This window comes from Gracilinanus agilis, chromosome 4, assembly GCF_016433145.1.
Source record: "Gracilinanus agilis isolate LMUSP501 chromosome 4, AgileGrace, whole genome shotgun sequence".
Lineage (NCBI taxonomy): Eukaryota > Metazoa > Chordata > Mammalia > Didelphimorphia > Didelphidae > Gracilinanus > Gracilinanus agilis.
The window spans coordinates 506,409,569-506,429,682 of NC_058133.1; the positions used below are offsets into that span (position 1 = coordinate 506,409,569).

The 20,114-nt window shown below is 43.8% G+C and overlaps 1 protein-coding gene across 1 annotated transcript in view; it reads left to right on the plus strand.

The window, feature by feature from the left end:
- ST6GAL1 (ST6 beta-galactoside alpha-2,6-sialyltransferase 1) overlaps positions 1 to 18,880 on the plus strand; it is a 61,277-nt gene extending 42,397 nt beyond the window's left edge. The window contains exon 6 of the mRNA XM_044673175.1: positions 18,701 to 18,880. Within this exon, the coding sequence (XP_044529110.1) occupies positions 18,701 to 18,708 (8 nt within the window). The 3' untranslated portion in view covers positions 18,709 to 18,880. The remainder of the gene's footprint in view (positions 1 to 18,700) is intronic.
- Positions 18,881 to 20,114: the final 1,234 nt, after the last annotated feature.

Below are 20,114 nucleotides of genomic sequence, written 5' to 3' on the forward strand. Positions count from 1 at the left end.
AGAAAGAGAGAGAGAAAGAGAGACAGAGAGAGAGAGAGAGAGAGACAGAGAGAGAGAGAGAGAGAGAGAGAGAGAGAGAGAGAGATGGAGGGTACTTCCAGTGTGTGAATTCCAGGGCTAGTGAGCTTCTAGGTAGAAGTCCAGAGTGCAGCATGGAGAGGAATGAGGGCAAACAAATTAAAGAGCATTATTAAGTACCTACTATGTGGTGCCAGGCACTGTACTAAGAGCTAGCAAAGACCAAAGTGAAACACTGCCTGCCCTCAAGGAGTTTAGAGTAGACTATAATTCCTAGTAACAGATTTACTCAGCATTTACTATGTGCCAGACACCATCCTGGTTGTTAAGCATGCAAAGATCAAAGTGAAACAAATAGTCAAGCTAATACTTAATCTGCCTTTCAACTAGAGAGACGAGGAATTCAGAACAGCAGAGGCTTAGAAGACATATTAAGAGGAGGGAGGTATGCGGAAAACCATAGACAACATTCATTCTCTCAGAAAACAGTGATAATCAAAATGATCTTGTTTGATAAGGGACCCAACAAGGCCAGGACATTCAAAGAAGATCTGTGAATAAAACTCAAGAGGGACACAAATAAGCATGATGTATAACAAAATTTCCAGCATTTCCAGAGTGCTCTAGTCTCATAATTATAGTGAAATTTCCATCTTTCGGCTCTACTACTTCAGAATATAGGGAGCTTTCAGAATAGAGGGAGACTTAAGCAGATTTAAATCAGGAAGAGTGACTGTGGAACTGACCAAATGTAGAGAAGAGAGAAATTTATTCCGTGTCACACCATTATAGAGAAATTCAAGAGAAAGAACTGTGGAACCAGAAATGCATTAGAAAAATATATGATCAATCACGTAGTGTCATAGGGGTGTGATTAGGGTTTTTATGTTAAAGGATCACTCCACTGCAAATATGAATAACACCGAAATAGGTTTTGAACACTGATACATGTATAACCCAGTGGAACTACTTGTGGGTTTGGGAAGCAGGGAGGAGAGAGTGGGGAAGGATCATGAATCATGTAACCATGGAAAAATATTCTAAATAAAAATTAAAAAAAAAAAAAGAAATTCAGGGGATCAATAGTCAAGATATTTCATGGATGGAAAGATCTCCCCTGGACGAAAAGGTCACGGATCATCTTACCCCAAAAAAGGCAATTTTTTTCAATAAAATGCAAACTTCAAGAATCTTCTCTTTTTTATCTCCAGACTATACTTCCATAGGACTTTTTCTATAATGTCATAGAAACCTCTTCACCTTTGAAAATGGCTCCATCTCTGAACTACTTTTAGCATTGTAAGTACTGTGCTCTTTACCCCTATGACCTTCCTTTCTGATTTGCTAGTTTCTCCCAGAACCTCCATTTTTTAGGAAGAATGCCCAGGATGTCTTCATTTCTCTCCAGGCAGCATTGCTGCCTCTCTGGACTCACTCATCCATGCCTCCTTCACTTCTACCTGCCTGTTTTATGTATTATCTTCCCCTGCTAGAATGTAAGATTCTTGAGGATAGGAACTATCTTTCTCCTTGTAGTTGTATTTCCAGAAATTAACACAGATTCTTGGCACATAGTACTTCCAAAATGCTTTTTGACTTGATGTGATTGACTTCTCCAACAAGGTCTCTTCAGCATACATTAAGATGGCAAAGATCTTTTCCTTGATGAAAACATCTATAGATATGGTTTTGACTAATGATCATATGGCTATTAATAATCATGAGAATTTAAATTCAAATTAAGGTAAATTGAGGCACAAAGGAGTGGATATGTTCAATTTATTAGTAAAGCATGAATTTACCAGTAAATAGGATCTTAATTTTCCCAACAAAGCTAAGACTCTGAATGAGGGGAACAATTTTGTTTTATAGTTTTGAAGAGCAGAGAAGATAGGAAGGTTAGCATCACAGATGGTGGAAAATATGATTGGATAGAAACTAGAAATGATGGCTAGCAACAACCCCCTTCATCCTTTCCATGATTAAGAAATGTTCATTGTTTGAGTCCAGCTGCACCTGCAAAGATATAGATAGCAAACCAGACGTCTTCGGATAACAAATTGGAAGTCCTTGAAGGATAGATTAGTCGTGTAAAGATACTAGACCAAACTCCCTCCTGTCTACTTGTATCCTTTAAAGGTAACAGATTTTGTTGGACTAAGAATGGGACAGTGACTAATGGGAGAACTAGATTTCTAAACTTAATTCATTACAGTCCAGCTAAATTTAAGTTCAAAGACAAAGAATAATGGCTAAGGCAGTTACAGGACAAAACCAGTTTAACTGTAAATGTTGTTGAGACATTTTAGTGGGTACCCAACTCTTTGTGATGCCATTTGGGGTTTTCTTGGCAATAAAGCAAAATGTGGCCCTAAAAGGTCTTCTCTGGAAAAAGATGCCTCCCATGCTTGTCCTTGCAGTGTCTGTTCATCAAGGGCTGATTGATGTGTTAATAACCTTTTGATCCCCCTCTCCTGTCCCTCTTCCCCAGGGGTCTTCCCTGCTTTGGAATGTTCTGACCTTGAGAGATCACTAAGATCTAGCCATCGACAAAAGTGATCACAAATATAATTCCAACAATGGTCCTTTGAGGAGCTCTACTCTAAAAACCCTCCAGATCTTTCTTCAGTCCCCTCAGAGTGAGCTCTCTCTCCCTCCCTCCTGTGATGTAGTTTGCAAGCCCTCTGAGGTGACTCTCCGAGGAATTATTCCATCATTTCATCAGGAGGCAATCTGTCAAATGAGGATCTTGCCTTCTTCCATTTTGTGGGTATCAATAAAACTGCTTCTAGTGGCTTATTGCTATGTAACTGGCCATAATTTTTCCAGTCATTTCCTGGATGTAAATCATTACTTAACCAACCAAACTGTGTGTGTATTGACAGAAACCAAAGGAAATGTTTCAATGTAAACCGATATATGAGCGAGTAGGTCCACACACACCCCCTTCAAGGCAGAAATCAGTCTCCCTTTGAGAGGCAGGGAAAGACTCCAGATATGACCATTCATGCCTCCCTTTGAGCTGCCTATAGACATCCTACGTGGATATACATGGGCAGTAGACATTCTTATATACATGTCAAACACGAATACACATAGGCAATAGATAGCTTTAGCTACATGTCAAATATACGCAGCATAAAATGAATAAAGACAAATGGATACAGAGTAATTCAATGCAAAGTAGCTTGGGAGGGAGAGCATTGGCATGTGTTGGGATCAGGAAATGCTTCATGTAGAATATGTCAACTGAATACATAATAATGGAAGAGAGGCAGCGGTAAGGAGGGAGTGCATTCCAGGCACGTACAATGTCTGTGCAAAGAAATGGAGGCAGGAGATGGAGGGTCGTATGTGAGGAACACAGAGGAAACCAGTTTGCCTGGATGCAGAATGTGGGCTGGGGAATAATAATGCCCAGTGAGACTGGACTTTAAAACCTAAATGGAGCAGGTATATGCTAGATTCTGGAGGCCACAGGCAGCCACTGGAGTTGGTTGAATAGAGGACTCACATAGATAGCTCTATTTTTTTAAACCCTCACCTTCTATCTTAGAATCAGTACTGCGTATGGTTCCAAGGCAGATTTGCAGTAAGGGCTAGGCAATGGGGGTTAAGTGATTTGACCAGGGTCACCCAGCTAGGAAGTGACTGAGGCCAGGTGAACTCGGAGCTTCCCATCTCCAGATCTAGTTCTCTATCCACTGAGCCACTGAATCCCATCAGATCTATTCTTAAGGAAAATTACTTTGGGCAATGTGCAAAGGATGTACTGGAATGGAGCAAGACTTGAGGCAGGAAGGCCACGTAGTAGGCTATTGAAATAATCTAGTTGAGAAGTTATGAGGGCCTGAACTATATAAACAGAGAGGAGAGGAGAGATGCAAGGGATGTTCTGAAGTTAGAAACAGCTAAGATATGGCAAAGGAGGATTGGATATGAAGGGTGAGGGAGAAGGAAGAGTCCAGGATAACCACTGAAATTAGGAACCAGAGGCACTGGAAGGATGCTGATAATTTTTTTTTAATTTTTAAATTTTTTTATTAATTTAGAACATTCTTCCATGGTTAAAGATTCACATTCTTTCCCTCCCCTCCCATAGCCAACACACAATTCCACTGGGTTTTACATGTGTCATTAATCAAGACCTATTTCCATATTACTGATATTTGCACTGGGGTGATCATTTATCGTCTACATCCCCAATCATATCCCCATCAACTCATGTGATCAAGCAGTTGTTTTTCTTCTGTGTTTCTACTCCCACAGTTTTTCCTCTGGATGTGGATAGTTTTCTTTCTCATAAGTCCCTCAGAATTGCCCTGGATCATTGCATTGCTGCTAGTAGAGAAGTCCATTACATTCGATTTGGTCTCTGTATATAAGGTTCTCCTGGTTCTGCTCCTTTCACTCTGCATCGCTTCCTGGAGGTCTTTCCATTTCACATGGAATTCCTCCAGTTCATTATTCCTTTGAGCACAATAGTATTCCATCACCAGCACATACCACAATTTATTCAGCCATTCCCCAATTAAAGGGCATCCCCTCATTTTCCAATTTTTTGCACCACAAAGAGTGCGACTATACATATATTTATACAAGTCTTTTTTCCTTATGATCTCTTTGTGGTATAAACCCAGCAGTGGTAGGGCTGGATCAAAGGGCAGACAGTCTTTTAGTGCCCTTTGGGCATAGTTCCAAATTGCCATCCAGAATGGTTGGATCCATTCACAGCTTCACCAGCAATGCATTAATGACCCAATTTTGCCGCAACCTCTCCAGGATGCTGGCTCTTTTGAAAGAAATGCAGAAGTTTGGAAAATGGAAGGGTTTCAAGGGTAAAGAATGAATTAATAATTAAAGTTAATGGGGGCAGCTTGGTGGAGCAGGGGATAGAATGTTAGACTTGGAGAAAAAGGTCTGAGAAGATGTGAGATCCTAGGCAAGTCATTTAACCTCTCTTATTCTCAACCTTTGTTTCCTTATATTTAAAAGGATTTTCCTCAAAGGATTTTGTGAGGATCAAATAAGATAAAATATGTAAAGCACTTAGTAAATCTTAAAGCCCTCTATGGAAATGCTAGCTATTATAATGATAATGAGTTCAGTTTTGTCTATGTTGTATTTAAGTGCTCTATAAATGCTAGCTAAGCTTTTAGTTATTCCCTGGTGATATCTTTCTATCCTTCTGCATAATTCATCCTCTGTAATGTGGAACAGTTAGCTCATGCCCAACCTGTGCCTGTCTAGTGTACAGCAGGGACATGTGTACTTGCCATACACTTGTGTAGATGCCAAGTTCAAAATCCAAATGGTAACTGGACTCCTTAAAAAGAGTGAGGTCATCCAGATGTTCCTATTGGCTATTTCCCTCTTCAATAATAGGCATTTCTTCTTTAAAAAAAAAAAAAGACTGAACTGGCAATCCAAATGGAAAAAGTCAAGCAAATGAAGAATTTCCATGATCTAGAACAGGGGTTCTTAATGTTTTCTGTGTCATAGACCCCTTCAGCAGTCTAATAAAGACCGTCCTCTTCTAGCCCCTTCTAGAACTGTGTTTTTAAATGCATAAAGTAAACTACATAAGCTTACAGAACAAATCAATATGATGAAATTATAATAATGAAAATATGAAAATATACTTTTTGTATTATCATTTGTGCTATGCAAAATGGAGAACGGAATGATTGACATTTAGCGATTTGGAACTTAGAATCAACCAAGCTTGCCATGAGCCAGCAAGGGCAAAAGTCGGTTGCTGGGAAGACTATAAATAGGAGGATTTTGGACCCAAGGGGGTCTCAGTTTGGAGAAGGACTTTGGTGGGGAGGTTTTGGTTGGTTGGGCAGGCCAAAAAGTCAATTTAGGACACCAGCAGCCAATACTGATTAATACTTTAGTTCCAATCTTGGGTGAATCTATACTACACATCCTAATCAATTAATCATCAAAGAAGAAGTAACATCAATACCACCAAACAACCTGGTTCAGGTTAAAGCAGCTGAAAGAAAAAAACCTCTTCAACTGTTCATGTCAAACCCTGATTACCTTCAATTTGATATCATCTGATCATCTGCAGCGTTAGCCAAGGATTCCCTTTATTATACCTCTTTCCTTCCGTTCCTGTTTCCCTTTCCCTGTGTATGTTTAATGAATGATAATTAAATCTTGAAACTTACTTGGGTGGGTGTCATTTTTGCCCTGAGGATCATCAAACACATCCTTGGGTATCTGAAGGAAGAGGGATTATTCAGACTAAAGTTAGGTTGCAGTCAACTAGCATTTATCCACATTTTGGAGCCAGGATCGGCATCCAAAGGAGCCCACAGCCTCTCCACTTGATCCCTTATCCTGGAACACTGTTATGTTGAGGCTGAATGTATGAATTTCTTCATATACATTCCTGTGGGGGCCTTAGTGTTCACCACCACCGCTTAGTGCTACACCGAGGGATTCCCTCCCTCGCTCAGCTTCAGCTCCTCATACCATCAGAGGACCTGGTGCTCCCATCATCCTATAACAATTCACAGAGTCTGGGATGAGAATAATCGGCCTCGACCATAAGACGTGGTTGGATGTCAAGACATTGAGCAAAGCAGTGCAGATGTCTCGGGCAGGCAAAGAAGCACGACCCAGACTGGACCAGGATGAAGAGAATGAGACGCGTAATATTGGGGAAATGACCCCACACTGCTTGCTGCCACAATATTTTCTCAATGTTGCTTTTTGGCATTGATTCATGCAAGAGGAAAATCTCGAGGGATCTTGTTACCATTTGCTTCTTCCTAATTGGAACAACAGTGGCTGGCCCGGACTTCCAGAGACCATGAGAAGTCGATCCACTCAGCTTTGAATTTCTGTCCTGCCATGAAAGATCTTGGTTCAGTTGTCAACCCACACTTTTATAATGAGCTCCTGGGGCTCAAGAGAGACAAGTGAGTGACAGAATGGAGTCCCCCAGGATAGGTATGGAACCTGGGCTCGTTGTGTTCCCTAACTTTCAGGGCTTGCAATTCTAGCGACTACTGAGAGTGAGCCTGCCCTGGGTGAGATCATTCTCTCTCCTTGTTTGATCTGAGATTTTTATCTTAATCACCCCTGATGAACTTATTTATTCTCCTGTATACATTGACATTATACCCAGAACTTGGATTTCTCTTTGCCGTCTTGCTTAGATAAATGGGTTTACTTCCAATTCACTATTTATGATGATCTTTTGTGTAACCAGAGTTCAGTGAAAAGGAACTGAGTTGTCCAAAGTAAGCCAAGGACTATTTTCACCCTTGAGAGTGATCAGGGAATCAGATTTCCTTCTGAATCTACTCATACCTTTAGACTAGAAATATTTGATGGGTAGCAGATAGATACAATTCCACCTCTTGGAGATAGGACAGGTCATTCCATTTCTGGTGGTTCTGCATCCTGGTTGCTTCTACCCACCAGCATCACCTTTATCTCCCCCAAGGCTATTCTTGGTACCAGCATTGCTTCCCTCAAACTTCCACAGAGGTGGACCAGACCTCGTATCATAACTATCCAAGCCATGAACCATCTATATAGTTCTTTCATAAAGATGTAAACTCCTTGAAGAGAGAGAATCTTTCACTTTTCTTTGTACTCACAGTGCCTAGCACAGCACCAGGCACATAGTTGGTTTTTATTAAATGTTTATTGATTAATATCATATGCAGGAATAGTGGATAGACTTTCAGACTTGGAGTCAAGAAGAAATGCCACCTCAGACCCTTGTCAATTGTGTGACCCCGACTTTCTGTGCCTCAGTTTCTTTGCCCCATTAAAATGTGGACTCTTTAGATCAGGTACTATTTTTGGTTTTTCTTTGTTTCCCAAGAACTTAGTATAGTGTCTGATCTGTATCAGATACTTAATGAAAGCTAGTTGACTGACTTATCTATAAAACGAGGGGTTTGGGCTCTAGGATCCCTTCCAGCTCTAAATCTAGACTCCTATTTATTTTGTATTTCCCTCCCCTCTCCCTAGCTACCCCTAAATGTCTCTCTTACCCATCTACCCCAGGCTTCATCCTTTCTGCCCTGTTTCTCTCCATATAGATTTCTCTCACGAGCATTCCTACATCTTTGAAATGGCAAAGGGGTTAGTGAAGCGGAATGTAAACTTCCTACAGGCAGAGACTTTCATTTTTGCCTTCATATTCCCAGCACTGGCACTGTGCATGGCACATAGTGGAGGCTTCCTACCTGCTTAGAACTGGTGCTAAATGGAGTCTGTCTGGGATCAAAGCAGAGCTCTCGTGTAATCTAGGATTAAGTGGCCAACGAGGACCACGATGAGACCAGACTGAAAGCATTGCTGAACGACCAGAGTTAGAGGTCATCCCAGGAGCTCGGCTTCAGCCATCGTCTCTCAGGGCGTTTATACTGGTGGAAATGAGTCCACACCAGCCAAAGATATAAGGATAGTATTATAGGTTTAGGACTGGAAGGCACCTCCGAGGCCATCGACCCCCTCGTTTTATAAAGGAGGAAACAGAAATAGAAGAGGTTAAATAAACATCCAAGGTCACACAGCTAGGAAGAATCTGAGGCAGGACTTGAATTTAGGTCATCTTGACTTCAAATTCTGGCTCCTATCAATACACCAAACTACCTTAATACATTATACTAATGCAATATCTGAAAACAACAACGACAACAACCTTCTCTCGTAGAATTGATTCTAAATGTTGGTTCCAAGGCAGAAGAATGGCAAAGGCTAGGCAATGGGGGTGAAATGACTTGTCCAGGATCACGTAGTGAGGAAGTATCAGAGGCCACAATGCAGTGCCATTGATATCATCATTCTCCGGAGGTAGGCTGACCTCCAGCCTTTTCAGGGTTACAACCTTCCTCATTTGGGGCTCTTAACTATGGAAGCTCTTGTTTGACAGGCATCTGGTGTCAGAGAAAATCCCAGGCTCTGAGCACGGCTAGAGGAAGGGCTGTAAACCCAGCTGCAGAAGAACCCACAAATCAATGAGAGGTCCGAAACTCCAGCCTACGGCAAAGGGAATTCCCCGGGACTTGTGGCTTTACTCAGTCTCTTCCTTGGGTGGCAGGAGAGTCACAAGAGGATGCCAGTGTCTCTCATGCATTTCAAACATGGTTTGCTCCTATTTTTGTTCCTTTCTATTACTGAGGTTGTAGGAATTGTCTTTGTGGCAGTAAATAGGGTCCTGTTAAAAGCTATTCTTTGGGCTTATTATTATTATTATTTGGGCTTATTCTTTGGGATAGAGAGTCATGCCTGGAGCTGGGTTCAAATCTAGTGTGAGACACTTCCTAACTGTGTGACCCTGGGCAAGTCACTTATCACCCGTTGTCTTATCTCTCACCACTCTTCTGCCTTGGTACCCATATTTAATATCAATTCTAAGAGAGAAGGTGAGGGTTTAAAAAATATCCATCCCTTACTGGTGTTGAAAACTATAACAACAGTAATGTCTGGTCTCTTCTGATGCCAGCAAAATGTAAAATGAATAATGTGTTACCGAAAAAAATGGGGTATAACCCCATAAACACACAATGCCACCATTGGGACCTCGGAGGAATTCTCCAGAGGTTTGGGAGACCCCATTGCTCTCTGAGTTTGATTCATTCACTTCAACTTGCTTCCACGTTAGCAGGTCTAAGTTTCCAGAGAGGCGCCACTTCCATAGACTTTTATGCCATTTCTAATTCCCAAGGATTGTATCCTATTTGTGCCCATCACACATTTTGGAATTGTCCCTTGGATCACCTTACGTTTTATTTTGTCTCTTCAGAGGCGGTGCTGTCTCATTATTGGCAGCTGTATAGCATATTCTTGAACAATCTGATCTTAACAAGCTGGACTTTTGTCAAGGGGAGATTCTTGGGATAATTAAAAATGTTCCACAGTGTCCTAATGGTGAAACAAATCATTTAAGTTTTAGTAAATAATTATTACATGCAGAGAGACAAAAAGGAGTAGTGAATAGAGAGTACTTAAGCCTGAAAGATCTGGGTTCAGGTTCTCCCTCTCACACTTATGGGTATATGACTCAGGGTATTTGACCCAGATAAGTCACTTAACCAAGCAGAACTGGAGGCAACTCTAAAAGTGTAAGTTTGGGGGTAGCTGGGTAGCTCAGTGAATTGAGAGCCAGGCATAGAGAAGGGAAGTCCTAGGTTCAAATCTGGCCTCAGACACTTTCTAGGGCGAGTCACTTGACCCCCATTGCCTAGCCCATTACTGCTCTGCTGATTTGGAAACAATACATAGTATTGATTCTAAGGCAGAAGGTGAGGGTTTAAAAAAAAAGTTGCCAATCTGCATTGATAGGCAGAGTTTCTTCACCCGAGAGTTAAATGAAATCATACCTCCAGTCATGGGACTGGACTCTGTCCAAGGTCTGGGCTAGGTCTTCAGGAAATGGCTGCAGCTATGCCTGTGGCTCTGGCTTGAGCTCAGGCTCGTGGGCGTATCGCCTGGGGTCTCGTGCCCATGAATGGTGACCAGGCGTTGGGCTCGCCTTTACCCATACAACCCAAGAAGCAGAGGTAGCCCCAAGTCCTAGCTATGCCAAGAAGCTCATGATCTGGCTAGTGGGGCCCCTTGGTTTTAAGAGAACCGTGAGGATCCTGTTCTTTGGAAACAGCTCTCGGGATAATAATGGCAGAAGTATTTCAGATGAATTTGACAGGGCTGGTCATCAGCTGGTGGCTCCATATGCATCTGGTCATTGGAAGCCATGTTCAGCAGCTGGTCCTTCTCTACGAGATTATGAGCTTCACCTCTGAGACCAGCACAGATTTTCACTCATCCCCTGAAGCTTTATTCACCTTCCCTCTTCTGGAAGGCTACGTGCTCCGTGGATTGTTAAGGATGCCTCATACCTGAACCGCATACACGATGGTGGTTAATTGTAAGAAGGAGGCATTTCAGTTCTAACCTTACAGTGGTTTGACCCCATAATCTTGGGATGGAAACACTAATGACTGACTGTAACCCTGCTCAACCTGTCCGTCTTCCTCAAGGCCATTGTCCTGACTGGGATGATGTCCAAATAGCCTTAGAGAGCTTGTTATTGGTCACCATCCTTCACACTCAAAGAGAAAAAAGGACATCGTGATGTTGGAGTCAAAGTACGGTGTGTTCATCTGTGGCAACTCAGGACAATTTTATCTTAGAAGGTTGGGCACAAATAGTCTATCTGAATATTTGGGATGGAGAGGTCTCAACATTTGCACATCTCATTTCTTTGGAGCTACTGCAGTTCTGCTTTGCTCATAAAACCTGGTGCCTTCTTTGATGTGGGCATGCCATGCTAGTGTGTGCCAGCGTCTCCTGTCTCATAACTGATACCAAAGGTCTTCAGAGAGACCTCTAGAGTGTCCTTGTATCACTTCTGACTTGTGTGTGAGCACTTGACTTGTGTGAATGCTCTGTAAAATAGTCTTTTAGTCAAACCTACATTTGGCTTTTGGTCAATGTGGTTGGCCCATTGGAGTAGTCCTCTCATCAGTAGAATCTGAATGCTTGGCAGTTCAGTTGGAGAGAGGCACTCAGCTTCTGGTCATTAATTTTGCCAGGTAATCTTCAGAATCTCCCCAAGGTCATTAAGAAAAGTGGTTCGTTTTTTTGTCGTGGTAAACAGTCCAGGTTTTTCAGGCATACAACAATGAAGTCAACACAGCAGCTCTTTATGCCTACCTTTATGGTAGGCAGCATTATACCTCTCCTCTTCAACACTTTCTCCCAAACACTGATCTGGCTTTGGCAATAAGTCCATCAATATCACCATCTCTGTGGACATCCTTGGAAAATCTATTGCCAAGTGAAGTATCCACAGCATTCACAATTTCTCCATTTGCTCTGACCATTGGTTTCATGTATGGGTGGTGTGATGCTGGCTATTAGAGAAACTCTGTTTTCTTGGTGTTAATTGTGAGGCCAAATTAGCCCATTGGTCACCTTAGAGATTGCATTGAGTGTAAAATCATCTACAAATAAAAAGCCTCACACCAACTCTCCATCCATTTTAGTCTTGGCTTGTAGCCTTTTCAAGGTAATAATTTTATCAGTGCAATAATTGACCTCGATGCCATTTTAATTCACACTGAATAAATCTGAAAACATCTTGCCAAAAGGCATGGGAGCAAGCATATGGCCTTGTTTCACCCCCATTCATTTGTGACTGGGAAAACTTGAGAACATCATCCATTACCCTTGCCAGCACACCATCATGGGGCTGGTATACAATACTGATGAACTTCTCCAGGCAATCAAAATTTTTCCATGGTCTTCAACAAGCTCTTGTGACTGACAGTATCAGGGGTCTTATTCGGGCTGAGCAATGCATGTGGATCATTGTTCTGCTCCTGAAGTTTCTCCTGGAGTTGTCAGGCAGCAAAGACCATGTTGACTATCCCTTGGTCTGGGGTAGATGACCATCTTCCAGGTGAAGGATCAGCCCATTACAGAGGACTCTGGCAAGGATCTTGCCAGCAACGACTTGAGAAAGACTCCCCTGTTATTGTCAGAAGACCATCTATTTCCTTTTCCCTTATAGACAACAAGTACATCCTTGATCTCCTGGGAGAGAACCTCCTTTTGCCACAACCAGAAGAGGTCAGTCAGCTTCTGTATGAACACCAAAGCCAACTGTTGCCTTGTAGATATCTGCTGAGATGAAAGGAGCCCAATAGTCAACAACTCTTTTTCAGTGGGGAGTTGAGCTAGAGAGGGATTGGCTTCAACCTGAGTCAATGGTTTCCACACTGGTTGATGATAATCTTTTGGGAACACTATAGAAATGTTTAGTCCTTCTCCCCATTCACTCCTCTTAGAGAACTACACTTTGGACGATGGCTGGCTGAAAGTCTTCAAATTGTAGCTGACTCAACTAGAATAGGAGAAACAGCAGCCAATGGCCAATCTTGCCAATACTATCAAACTAAACCTCTTCTTTAGTTTCTCAGCTGCCTCTGACTGATCTAAACAGCACCAGCCACATTCTTCCTTGCCTCTCTGACCCTGGAAGGAACTACTTACCTTGGGGCTATGGTCAGCCTGACAATAAAATCCAGGTAGAACAACAACAACAACAAAAGTGATACAGAGACTAAAATGAAAGCCAACTGTGCAACCTTTATGCCAAGGGCTTTCACATGATAAAATGGGACCAGTTATACTTCTGAAGTGGGGTATGATGGGATTCTCCATTTCTTTGGCTTATTGTCTTTACCTAAATAAGCCAAGAACCTCACTCTCTGACATTCCAGAGTGCTATCACAAACTCTTTGAACTTCAAATGTATAGCTTGCTTGCCTCATTGAATGAACCAGTTTATATATAGATCCAAGAAGACAAATAGGGTCCAAACAGAGCTCAAGGAAAATATCTAATCCCTTTTATGAGCATTATTCTCCATATGACTTACAGAATGACTTCTAGTTCTGTCCTGGCCAGAGAGGCTCCCAAGCAGTGATGCTCCTAGAGTAGACCCTGATTAAGTAACTTTCCTAGTCATTCCTTCTCATTGTTTCCCTCCTTAGTAACTGACTCTGAGCCATGATGCCTTACTCTCCTGAAGCTTTGTCTTCACTGGATGGTAGAGCAAGTGTCCTGCATTTGACAATGACTCCTTTGTGGTTCTCCATCCTTCTCTTGGTCTGCGATTCTTTCTTGAGTGTGTCTGCCATGATTCCTTTCTCCACTTTCACTCGGCGGGTCATGCCTCCATCAAAGGCAAGCCTTGTTGCTATGGAGGATATTGTAGAAATCAGAATTATAGAATGACAGAATCAGATCATCTTGGTTGGAAGAGACCTCTGGAGCTAACTAGTCCAGTGAATCTGATAAAGAATGCCTTTCTACAGCATATCCAGTGGGTCATCATCTGCCCAGTCTTTGGCTAAAGCTCTCTAATAAGTGGAATTTCACTACCTCCCAAGGCAATCTATTCCACTTTGGATAACACTGTTATTAGAAAGTCATTCTCTCCTCAATGTGAAGCCTAAATTTACCTCTTTGCAATTTCCTTCATTGTCTCTACTTCTACTCCCTGACACCCCCCCAAAAAAGAACAAATCTACTTCCCTGCTTCCTCTCCTTATCCCCCAGTAGAGATCATCCTTTAGCATTCTTAATCCTTTATAGTTGAGAACTGCTGCTGTAGAGGGGAAGAAAGAAAAAAAGGAGGGGTCAGAAGAGTCTGATGATGACATGGACTTTGGGCCCTTTGACTGAGAGCCCACCCCAATCCCTGAGCGAATAAATGTTTTATTTAAGGAGGAAAAAAAATCATCTTATTTGAGAACTCTCCTGTAGAGAGGGACAATTCCTGTGCCTAGTGGTTGCCAAAATAGATTTTACTAATTGTCCCTATGCTTCATTTTATTCTCTGGCCACCTCTTTGGCAGCTGCCTTGCTCCCTCCCCCCAAATTCCAGCTCTAGACTATATATCCATCGCCACTAGAAAGGGTGTGTCAAACTGCTTCCCAATAGCTGCTCTCCCCTTATTTTGAGATTTCCAAGGCAAAATGCCCCTTCCTGACTTCTTCTATATTGTCGCCTTCTATAAGAATGTAAGCTATTTGAAGACAGGGACTCTTTTTTGCTTTTGAATTCAAATGAAAGCATTTAGCCCTGTGCTTGGCAAATTGTAAGCACTTAATTTTTTCATTCATTCAGCTATTTAAAGACAACTAATATATACTCTGCTCCAAAGTTCGTGATCTAGTGACCATTTGCAGTAGGGGCAACACAGATCCACACCCGAACAAATATTTTTGATGACTTGGCTCACACCGGATGACAGAGCCAAGATTCCAAAAGATTTCGCTAGGCTAGCATGTTGATTCCAATGGAAAAACACAAAATTTGAAAAAAAAATCATAACATTTCACGTTTCAGTGTAAAAAATCAACTTCATCTGCATGAGATGGGGAAGGTTTGCTGGGAAATCCGGCTTTCTGAAAAGGATTCGGAGGCTCGGGTGGATTTCAGTCTCTCTATGGGCCCATTCTATGATAGACCAACCTAAAAAGCTAATGAGTGCTTGGGTTGTGCTAAAAGAAGAAGAGGGGGCAGCTGGGTAGCTCAGTGGATTGAGAGCCAGACCTAGAGACGGGAGGTCCTGGGTTCAAATCCGACCTCAACATTTCCCAGCTGTGTGACCTTGAGCAAGTCACTTCACCCCCATGGCCCACCCTTGCCATTCTTCTGCCTTGGAAACAATACACAGGATTGATTCTAAGATGGAAGGTAAGGGGTTAAAAAATTTTTTTTAAATAAATAAATATAAGAAAAAGAGCTTCCAGGGAGAAGGAGCTCATCAAAATCCCACTGCCTTCTGCTCTAGTGGGAATACAGTGGGAGAACGACGTTCTGTTTCGGTTCTCAGCAGCACAATGTAGGGAGCATCATCCATGGCCTCAACCTCCGGAGGTGTTGGAGGAGAGCAACCAGGCTGGTCGGGGGTCATGAGTCTGTCTCATGAGGATCCTTGAAGGAATTGGAATGATTTGCACGGAGAAAAAAAGATTTTCGGAGTGGCCTATGAGAATTGTCCTCGAATATTTAATGGCTGTTACATCTAAAATGGAATTGATTAGTTCTGTTAGTCTGGGCAGGGAGGAGACCCACTAGAGAGAGTGCCCTGCCTGCATTCCTGAAGACCTGAGTTCAAATTTGACCCCGGACACTTGCTAGCTGTGTTGCCTCGGGAGAGTCATTTACCCCACGTCTGCCTCAGTTTCTGTAGATCTAAAATAAGGATGATAACAGCCCCTCCCACCTGAGGTTGTTGTAAATGAAATAAGATCACAATTGCTCGGCACAGAACAAGGGCTAGAGCAAAGTTAGCTCTTGCTATTTATGCACAGAACACAGAAGGGGGATCAATGATGTAAGCCCAGCCGGCAATAACTCCCCATCAGTCGGAGCTATCGATAAGCAGAAAGAGGAGATTTCTCACAGCTCCAGAGTCTCCTTTCTTGGGAACTGAATGCTGTGCCCTTTGCCTCTGATGCCTTTCAGTAAATGTCCTCTAACTTAACCCAGGAGAATCATATTAACCTTTCAAGACTCTTTTTATTAAAACCCCCATCTTCCATCTTAGGATCAATACTGAGTATTGGTTCTAAGGCAGAAGAGTGGTCAGGGTGGGCAATGGGGGTCAAGTGACTTGCCCAGGGTCACACAGCTGGGAAGTGTCTGAGGCCATATTTGAACCCAGGACCTCCTGTCTCTGGACCTGACTCTCCATCCACTGAGCCACCCAGCTGCCCCCAAGACTCTTAAATTGCGAAGGAGATCCAACTTTCCGACGGTGTGATGTCGATGCAGAAAAGCAGGGCGGAGGCACCAGAGCCTCGCCCGGATCTCCTCTGATCAGCGATTCCGATGGATGCGGGACATCTAGTCCGAGCTTTGAGCGCCCTCTGGTGGCCGAGGCGAGGGAGCACAGCCGGAGGAGGCTGCTCTGGGCCGTGGCGTCCTGGCGGTACCGGGGAGGACTGGGCGCTCCTGCTTTTGCACCTCTTTAGGTTCTGCCCGTCGCTGCCACGTGTTCGTGTCCGCGGGCTCCGTTCTCACCCGGCGGGCCAGCCTGGCCCCTCCGGCCCCCGGCGCTGCGTCTTGGGGGAGGCGGATGATGGAGACCGCCGAGGCTTCGCCAAACGGAGCTAAACGTATAGAATCAGAGAGGCCGGAGGCAGAGCCCTTCCTCGTGGATTCTGTCGGGGCGGCTCTTCTTCCGGCCCCGGAAAAGCCAACGAGAGAAGAGAAAGGCCGAAGCCACGGAAGCGACGCGCAGCCGCCGGACCTCCCGAGGACAGACCGCGGGTCCCGCTGCCGGACCATCGTGAGGACCAAAATAAGGGACGTTTGTGAGGCTGCCCTAAACGCGGACGAGCCATGAAAGACCCGATTAACCGGAGCGTCTGGCAGCCGCGAAAGCTTCCCGTCTCGCGGAGAATTCCTTTTGTCTTCTCTCGGTGCCCTTCCGGCCCTCTTGGGACTCCTGGCTCCGCGGATGCCTGACGTGGGAAGAGAACTGAAGGGGGCGCGTGGGCTTCTCTCCCTTCGCCTCTCGGCCGCTCTGGGAAGCTTCGTTCTTTTTAGTTGTCCTCCCACCAGCCCCAGGCACATAGCGGGTGGGATTGCCTCAGCCATAGAAAGGAAAACTGGGTTGTGATGAAGGCTGAAAGAAGACCAGGCTCTAGGGAAGGAGATGAAGACTAAAAGGTCCTGGGTTCGAATCTGATCTCAGACACTTCCCAGCTGTGTGACCCTGGGCAAGTCACTTGACCCCCATTTCCTAGCCCTGACCACTCTTCTGTCTCCAAACCAATACCCAGTATTGATTCCAAGATGGAAGGTGAGGGTTTTAAAAAAAAAATAATGGGGGAGGGGAGCAGCTGGGTAGCTCAGTGGAGTGAGAGCCAGACCTAGAGACAGGAGGTCCTAGGTTCAAATCCGGCCTCAAACACTTCCCGGCTGTGTGACCCTGGGCAAGTCACTTGACCCCCATTGCCCACCCTTACCAATCTTCCACCTATGAGACAATACACCGAAGTACAAGAGTTTAAAAAAAAATAATGGGGTGTCTACTTCTTCCCCTTGACTTTTAGACAGATACCTTCAATTAATGTCTATGCTCAAGGCCCTTCACCATCCTGGTAGCCATCATCTTCTGGATGCTCTCCAGCTCGTCAATGTTCTCCCTAAAATGAGGGCCCCAGAATTGAATACAATATTCTAGATCCTGTTTGAGCAGAGGGGAGTAGATCATCCCCTCCATGTAGGCTGGTGGGTTTTTCTCCCCTCACCCCACAACTTGGATTCCATCATCTTCATTTCTCCAAGTCAAATGTGTCTTGTTTTTCCACCCTGAAATCCTGACCACAACATGGACAGAGAGACGCCGCCTTTTTCTGAGTCCCGATTCTCCATTTTCTCATCTAAGTGCTTTAAGGAAAAGAGGCTCAGGATGCCTCAGCCCTATGGCCAGGTGGCATTGTGGCACTTTGAAGCTGCTTTTACCCTCCCTCTAAGGCTCCTCCAGCTCTCAGGGCTATGCTCAGTCATTATTGTTACTTTTCATGCTGCCTTCCCAATTTTGCCTTTACATTCCAGTTATAGTAAGCTAAAGGACCCGAGTTCCAATCTTGACTCTGTAGCCTACTAACTCTGTGGTCTGAAGCAAACCACTTGACCTTTATGGGGCTCTAGTTGCCTTCTCTTTAAAATGAGGGAGTAAGTGGGCAGCTGGGTGGCTCAGTGGATGGAGAGCCAGGCCTAGAGATGGGAGGTCCTGGGTTCAAATCTGACCTCAGACACTTCCTAGCTGTGTGACCCTGGGCAAATCATTTGACCCCCATTGCCTACCCTTACCACTCTTCAGCCTTGAAGCCAATACACAATATTGACTCCAAGACGGAAGGTGGGGGTTTAAAAAAAAAAGAATAAAAAAATGGGGGAGCAGTGCTCCTTGATCCCTCCGTTTCTCTGTCCTCCGAAATCCATGATTTCAGATTTCCATGTACTCTTTCCTTCCTTATGCTCATATTCCAAATTGGGGAGGCTTGTGGGGAGGTGATCGTAGCAGAGGGGGAGGGTTGGACTGGATGATGTCTCCTAGTGAACTCTTATTTCTGACTTGGGTCATTCTTTCCTGCTTCTCCTTTCCACAAATAGATGCATGAGAGCCAGCACTCACTCATCTCTGCCTTCTAGGCAAAGACGCATCTTGGGAACTCCTGGCAGAGAAAAAGAAGAAGAAGAAAAGATTGGATAAATGGGACTGGCAGGCTAAGGGTTGGTTCAATGCAATTCTTTTGAGAAGGGGCCACCTCAAATCCCACCTCTTCCATGAAGCCTTCCTTCATAACGAGAGCAGCCATCGGTATCCTCCTCCTCCTCCTCTATCCCCCCCAGCCATTATTATGGACACCGTGTTTTGACACTTGATTATAACTGATTTGGTCTTTTTTATATGGCACCTAACATAGTTCTTATTGCCTCATCTGCTTTGGTTTTCTCTCCCCAGAAAGGTAGATTGTAACCTCCCTAACGGCATGGACTCTGACACTGAGTTCTCAAAAAATAGTTGTTGGAGTGAATGGACAAGCTGGAAAAGTGGTTCTCATCTCCCCCTTCTCAGATGCTGCCCCGACTCCTATTAGTGTGGAAAATGTCAATGGATGAATGAAGGCATTTGCAAACACCCACTATGGGACAGGCATTGTGGACCCTGACATTTAGCCCAATGTGCAAATTGAAAATGAATTATATTCTTCAGACTTTCATAGCAGACTGTAGTAGAAAGAACAATGATGGGGGGCAGCTGGGTAGCTCAGTGGATGGAGAGTCAGGCCTAGAGACGGGAGGTCCTGGGTTCAAATCCAATCCTCAGACACTTCCCAGCTGGGTGACCCTGGGCAAGTCACTTGACCCCCATTGCCCACCCTTACCATTCTTCCACCTATGAGACAATACACCGAAGTTAAGGGTTTAAAAAAAAAGAACAATGACTTCCTTTAGAATATAAAGGTCTGGGTTTGAACGCCAGCTCCTGCTCCTATATTACCTTGGGTAAGTCATTCAACCCCTCTGGGTCTTCATTTCCCCATCTGTCACATGAGTGTGGTGATGATTCAGTGGCTGTTTTCCTAGATCTGTCCCACCCTCCGCTCTAAAACTTTGTATGAGATATCTTTCTTCTGAACTCTGAGGATCACATTCACATCTACAATTCAATTTATTCTGAGGAATTGTGAATTTGGGAAGGCTAAGGTGCAATTTTTATTTTAAAAATAGGGAAATTGGGACCTAAAGAGGTCCATAGGATCACAGAATCCTAAAGCTAAAGTGATCAGACATGTTAAGGTCATCTAGTCCACTTCCTTCATTTGGCAGATGAGGAAACTGAGGTCCAGAGAGTTTAAGTGTTTCCCTCAAGGTCATAAAGGTAGGTAGCAAGGAGAAGAGCCACAAATAGAACTCAGATCTTTTTATTATAAAGCCAGTGCTCTTTCTAAGTAAATTATATAACAAGAACACAAGTGGGGCAACACATGTTCTGTCTGTCTGTCTGTCTGTCTGTCTATTT